This window comes from Erpetoichthys calabaricus, chromosome 7 (genome assembly GCF_900747795.2).
Source record: "Erpetoichthys calabaricus chromosome 7, fErpCal1.3, whole genome shotgun sequence".
NCBI lineage: Eukaryota > Metazoa > Chordata > Cladistia > Polypteriformes > Polypteridae > Erpetoichthys > Erpetoichthys calabaricus.
Window position 1 is genome coordinate 98,547,239 of NC_041400.2, and position 7,423 is coordinate 98,554,661.

Consider the following 7,423-nt stretch of genomic DNA (forward strand, 5'->3'; position numbering starts at 1 on the left):
AGGACAGCATTTTTTCACCTAAGAAACATAGCAAAAGTTAGACCTCTTATATCATCGAAAGATGCAGAGAAATTAGTTCATGCGTTTGTTTTCAGTCGGCTAGATTACTGTAACGCACTCCTCTCAGGACTACCCAAAAAAGACATCAATCGTTTGCAACTAGTGCAGAATGCAGCTGCTAGAATCCTTACCAGGAAAAGAAAATCCGAACACATTTCTCCAGTTTTGATGTCACTACACTGGTTACCAGTGTCATTCAGAATTGACTTTAAAATTCTGCTTATGGTTTATAAAACTTTAAATAATCTCGTCCCGGCTTATATATCGGAATGTCTGACACCTTATATTCCAAATCGTAACCTCAGATCCTCAACTGAGTGTCTCCTTAGAATTCCAAGAGCAAAACTTAAAAGAAGTGGTGAGGCGGCCTTCTGCTGTTATGCACCTAAAATCTGGAATAGCCTGCCAGTAGGAATTCGCCAGGCTAATACAGTGGAGCACTTTAAAAAACTACTGAAAACACATTATTTTAACATGGCCTTCTCATAACTTCACTCTAATTTAATCCTGATACTCTGTATATCTAATTCATTATAATAACTATTCATTCAAAATCTGTACTAACCCCTACTCTCTCTTCTGTTTCCTTTTCCGGTGTCCTGTTGGTGGTGGCGTGCGCCACCACCATCTACCCAAAGCACCATGATGTTCCAACAATGATGGATGGATTAAAAGCCAGAAGTCTGTATGACCATCAGCATCAAGTGACTCCGTGAAAAACCCGAACTACCAAGAGGACTATTTCATTTATGTTAGGTAGAATGCCCAGAGGGGACTGGGCGGTCTCGTGGCCTGGAACCCCTACAGATTTTATTTTTTTCTCCAGCCTTCTGGAGTTTTTTTTTGTTTTTTCTGTCCACCCTGGCCATCGGACCTTACTCCTTTCTATGTTAATTAATGTTGTCTTATTTTAATTTCTTATTTTGTCTTTTATTTTTCTTCTCTTCATTATGTAAAGCACTTTGAGCTACTTTTTGTATGAAAATGTGCTATATAAATAAATGTTGTTGTTGTTTCAGTGTAGGTATTTTGTCAATTTGATCGACACCCTGAACTGTGTTATTCTTTGTTACCACCAGGGTTGACGTATCCGATGTTAATCGGGAATGTACACAGTCAAGGCGGTCTGGAAACTGAGTGCCACCATTCAATGGAAAATAAGCGAGCACGTTTATCAAAACCTTCCCTGCACAAATCTTCTTACAAACTCTGCTGGTTCAAATAAATTAAACATAAAGCGATTGTATATTGATCTAAGTTTCTAGGAACTTAAAGCTTCTTTAATGGCAAATTATTATGGTTCTTTACTGTGTGGTCCCTCAAAGAACTACTTCTTTAAAAAGCACCTTTCATTCCAGGCAGGATTCTTTGTTCTTGTGAAAAATTTCCTAATACGTAGAAAAAGATGAAATCTTAAATGTATGGTAGGCTTCCTGACAGAACACTAACAGATTAAGGAAAAGTGGACTTAATCTGTGCGATTGTGTGTAGCAAGAGTCCTTTTAAAATCAGAAACTCAGTGGTATTTCACAAATCTGCTACCACCTTATCCATGGATATTTACTATATGGAACCTGTTATGGATCAAAAGAAATAGTTTTTTTTCAGGGATCTTCATGTGGATTTGTCTTTTGTGAGCCAAAAAAATGGTTCCCATACAGCACTGCTCTGAAGAATCTCTCTGTCACCTTTATTTTTAAGATTGTTGTACAGGAAAAATATTAGAATATGGGCAGCACACTAAGACAATGATTCCCCAGAGGGCTTTTAAGTACTTAATCAGACATATCTCAAGGCCAACAGAAGGAGTTATACCAGGACCCTGTCAGTATATGTATGTGTGGATAGCTCCTGAAATGGACTGGTGACCTGTCCAGGGTTGGTTTTTGCATTGTGCCAGGATGTACCCCAGACCCGCCGCAAGCCCAAATTGGATTAGGTGGATTAGACAATATTATGTTTTACTGATAGTTATTTCTTTTGGAGTAATACCATTATAAACCTCTGAACTGAACAGCAGTCTTATACAGTCATCTTCCACAATGGCCAATCAATCACTCAGATATGCAGCACCTATGTTATTAATAGTTTATTTCATGAGTGAAGATGACGTTTTTGAAACACTGATTTCCATGACACTGTTCAATTGCATTTTTACAAAAATTGTGCTGTGGTTTGGCTTGTCATGAACAACGTAAAGGAATAATGGTTTGCACTGTCATCTCAGATTTGTGTGTCCTGGTTTCTAACGTGTGGAATTTGCACATTCACCCCATTGCTTGGCTTTTTTGCTATTTTTTTGGTACTTGAGCTCTCTTACCATAATTCTCTGTTACGTTAATTGGTAACACTAAATTGGCCCAGGGTGAGCAAATGTGGATGCATGCAGGAATGTTTTCCAAGATGTACTGGTACCCATCTTTAATTGCCAGAATAGGATCTCAACCTCCATAACCTTGAATTGAATTAAGCAGGTGTGATAATGTATGAGCTTTAATAGTTTATAGATTAGGGATCTTTATTGTTACATACACTGCACAAACATAGTGAAATTCTTGTGCCACAGTTGTAGTGATGCATAATACCATAAACTAAAGCAGCAGAAGATAAATTTATGAAAAAACAGCATAAAAAATTACAGTAGCTGACAGTTAAAAAGGCAATGTACAGTAAAATAACATGAACCAGCAGGTGGGTATAGTAATACAGTGCAGGGCAGGTATAGGATCAGGTTACTGTGAGTTCAGTGACTTTATTGCCTGGAGGCACAAGCTATTCATGAATCAGATGGAGAGACTCCAGTTCTGCTTAACAGAGGCAGAAATGAAAACAGAGGATGTGCTGGATTACTGTCATCAGAGATGATGAATTCAGCTCTTCTCAGACATATGGTTGAGTAGAAGCTGTAGAAAGTAAGACCCAATGACCTTTAGAAGCTGTATGGACAGTCCTTTGGAGGAGTCTGTGATGCTGGCAAGTCAGATTACCAAACCGTGATGCCTCCAGTCCGGATGCATAGAGGAACATTATTGTTACATGTATGGTGATCTTTCTTACTTGCATCATTTTTACTATTTTTATGAATTTAAAATGAGAGCCTGTATCCACCAGGGGGCGCAAGCTCCCTGGGAAAAGGTTCATTAGAGATTGAAGTCTTTATTAAACCCATATATATGGTGGAGTGGATAGAATGGAAGAAATTCATTCTGTGGCAGGTGTGCTTTATACATATAACGAGTTGAGATCAGGTGTATCTGTAATTGATTGATTGATTGATTGTAATCTGTGCACCCATGTAATCTGTGCACCCAGCCAATCTGTGGGAGCCAGAATTCTGGCTGAGTTGCAGAGGATCAAATACTTATTTCACTCAATGACAATGTTATGTTTTTTCCTGGATTTTTGGTTGATATTCTGTCTCTCTCCATTAAAATGAAGCTACCATAAAAAATAGAGACTCCATTTCTTTAGCAGGGGATCAAATACTTATTTATCCCACTGTATACTGTATGTGTTTATTATTAACATTCATCTTTGTATTGTGTATTTCTACAGCTGTTGTAAAAATGATGGTACAGTACACTGAAAACGTTTATCAAATCGTCAAATACGGTAATGTTGGCAAAAAAGACAAAGAGAAAACTTCCCGTTGGTGAATGGAGAAGGTGAGAAAGACAACAGTCATCTGCTATATACTGTTTTCCGCCTTTTCCCTTTGGACGCGTGGTTTCCAAGCAGTCTCGATTTTGGCATGGATCGACTCAAAGAGGTGGAAAAAGAGAGGGATGGGTTTACGTCACATTCCACGTATGAAGAGGGAAGGCTTCGAATCTGCGCAGACGGAAGACATGGACGAGATAACAGCCTGGGGTGGGCGAGACTGGGCTTAGGTTTGTTAGCAGGAAAACTGTCAAACAGAGCTTAAGTGTGGTGCTAAAGGGAAGCCGCTAGCATCACTTTTTCACTGTGTGCGCGTTATTCCTTCACATTATATACCCGGGAACAGGTCGCGAGCCAGTATTTCTATCCATTGATGTAGAACTACTTTAAAGCAACAACTGAAGAAGGTTTTCAGTTATACATATTTAAAAACTAAGTGAGATAATTTAAAGACCACCGTTTAAATTTGTATTCTCTCTTTTTTTAGGATCTTGGCAGGGCTTCCGCTGAACCCCAGCGTGGGTCTGCATAAGTTTGCCCTGCAGAAGGCCAATATCGTATCTCCTGTATGTCTGCTTTCAAATTTGCACTTTGGACAAGTTCGACTCTCCACAACCCTGGAACTACATTGATATGAATGGTGGCTAAAAATCCTACTTATGCTTATCAATATTACAGTACATCTTGTTCAAAATAAAACAGAAGAAATCCTTACCTTAACAATGTGCATTTCACTAGCATTATAATATATATTTCACCTTTATCTGAATTCTCTGATATGCTGATCTCTGACCATAAATATTTTGAAAAAGTATTCAGTAGGACTGAATGCGAACATTGATTTACCATTTACGAAATTTGGATTTGGTTTCAAGACATCCCGAATAAATAGTTATGTCACTCTGTAGCCTCTACTAGCAAAATATAAACTTTTAAATTTCACTTCTCTATGACTTGCTAAGAAGGATGCCTATACTCCCCAATATTTTCACCACTACAAATGAGAACATGTCACAATTTTTCTAAGCAATCATGTTCAAGTTTATTGTCATGTGTACATAATTCTTACTTGCATTCCCCCCTGAGAACAGTGATAATACAAGCCCAACAGCTATAAACGCGCCGACAAAAAAAAAACACACATACAAAATGAAATTGTGAGAATGCGAAATGTATGTACGGGTGTGACGAGATGGATTGGACTAGGAACGAGTACATTAGAGGGTCAGCTCAAGTTGGACGGTTGGCAGACAAAGTCAGAGAAGCGAGATTGCGTTGATTTGGACATGTGCAGAGGAGAGATGCCGAGTATATTGGGAGAAGGATGTTAAGGACAGAGCTGTCAGGGAAGAGGAAAGAGAAGAGAAGGTTTATGGATGTGGTGAGAGAGGACATGCAGCTGATGTGTGTAACAGAACATGATGCAGTGGACACAAGATGTGGAAAGAGATGATCCGCTGTGGCAACCCCTAATGGGAGCAGCCGAAATAATAAGAGGAAATTGCATTTTATTACACAACCAACACAGATTCGTCATTTTCACTTGAGAAGAATAAAATCGATAATTAAGTTTGAAATTTCCAAGTAATTAAAAATACTGAAACATTTTCCTTTGAATCACTGTTATATTTGATGTATTGTAATATATGAATTATACTGTTAAATTAAGCAACGGACAACACAAAAATTTAACACAAAACAGACTTCTAAATAAATACAAAAAGTGTTAACTGACTGGATACGCACCTCTATGAGGCGGGCTTTTAGTAACGCTGTATGCACACAGCCCGGCACTTCGGCTGCCACTCTTAAAGAGCCATTAGCATTGGTCACTTTCCACTTGCTTTCTGGTGAATAAGATGCCGATAAAACGCCAGAACCGAAAATTAACAGTATCAGTCCTCTCGCAACTTGGACTAATTCCGTTTTACGCCATTGCACAAACATGGCCAAAATTTACGACTAAATAAAATGTCCAACGATTAGCAAGGAAGCATATGTAATACTGTCGATTTCATATTTTGTTTGTTAACTTCCTGTTCATGTCAAGTGAAGACGGTCATAAGACACGTCGTGAAGAGTCAGCTGATCGCGTTAGTACCCGTATGTTAGAGGTGTGGTTATGTGCCCGCTTAGAAGTCGCAGGGGCTTTGTGTAGCTACATTTGAGGAATGTTAACGATGAAGGTTATTGTTTTTAATCTGATCATTGCCAGTTCTTTTAAAGCATGCACTCAAGACCAAGATGTTCGCTAAAACGTAGTCGGGTGTGAGCATGGTGTATGTGTTCAGCACAGCTTCACAAGGCAAATTTTGTATTGAATTCTGTGCATTTTCGTTGGTTTTAGTTGTGTATTTTATACTGAAAGTGATTTATTAGCAAGTAATGATGATAATTAAGAATATAAGAAAATTACTGAGTACGGTATACGTTTAAAAGCTACAGATTTTTACAATTCGAAAAGCAGAAGTCGACGTCATTATAAAATACTGAATTTAAACTACCCAAAGGTCATGCTAATGTAAAATGTCAGGCTAACCTTAATGAGGTTCTTTATGACTTTTCATCGTTATTAATATTAGTATTTCAGTTTTCTCAGTCCTTACTTTGTAACTCAAGTGACTGATGATTAGAGTAAACAAAGATTTGTTTAGGAAGATTAATTCTTTAATTATTTCCCACCAAAGTTGTGTACTGACTTTATAGATATTTGTTCAGCATGTGAATAATAAGAGAGCAAACTCCAGCCCAGGGATATAATTAAATATGATCTCAACTTGATTATTGTTTCAATTAGATGAATACAGCCCATGGGCTTTACAATTATTTTTCCAAGATTAAAGATTTGTTATTTGATTTTATGAAAATTGTCAAATGTACATTAGAGATTAATTTGTGGAAATTGTATATAAATTTAAATATTTAGAGGATTGCTCTGATCTACAAGTTTAATTTTCTATTATACAGTATAACTAACAGGAAGACAGCACCTGTTTATCTCAAGGAAGCCAACACATTCAAAGGTGAATAACTTTCCACTAGTTCTTTATCCTTTTATTTTCAGAGCTTTTTATTTCAATTCAGAGTCAGTAAGGACAGAGTCCATTCTCACAACATTGACCACAAGACAAAATTCTGCCCTGGACAGGGTACTATTCAATCACAGAGTATAGTCATGCAAACAGCAAACCATATTATGCACCAATTTAGAATTCCCAGTTAATCTAATGTATAAAACTTAAGGACTATGAAAAAAAAAAACTGAGTATCCACAGAAACTCTGTTAACTTTTATCTGCTTTTTGGAAATCTGGATATGAGGATTAATCCTCAGGGATTAATATAGTGTACCAAATACCAAAAAAAAAATTAAATAAACTGCAGGTTATATGTTACATTGCAGTTAGTAAGACACAATCAAGGATATTATAGTGCTACTATACATCCCATACATTTAATCTTTCATGTCAGTCTCCACACCCTTTTCCTACAGCATTATAACAATCTCAAACATTCTTAATTCAGTGCTGCAAAGGGCCAGAGTCTGGCAGCACTGGGTGCCTGTTAATTGTAGTTTCCAAGCCTTTAGCAGTCCTTAAATTGTTACTTAATGTATTTGCACTCAGTAACTAGATGTGTGTGTGTATAAGGGATCTCCTTTTCATCTTCTGCCTGAGACACCACGATCATGAAGAGATTTATAC

At 37.4% G+C, this 7,423-nt stretch overlaps 1 protein-coding gene across 1 annotated transcript in view; it reads right to left on the minus strand.

Annotated features, from left to right (window-relative positions):
• manba (mannosidase, beta A, lysosomal) overlaps window positions 1–5,767 on the minus strand; it is a 65,321-nt gene extending 59,554 nt beyond the window's left edge. Inside the window, exon 1 of the mRNA XM_028805207.2 lies at window positions 5,467–5,767. Within this exon, the coding sequence (XP_028661040.1) occupies window positions 5,467–5,667 (201 nt within the window). The 5' untranslated portion in view covers window positions 5,668–5,767. The remainder of the gene's footprint in view (window positions 1–5,466) is intronic.
• Between the last annotated feature and the right edge of the window lie 1,656 nt (window positions 5,768–7,423).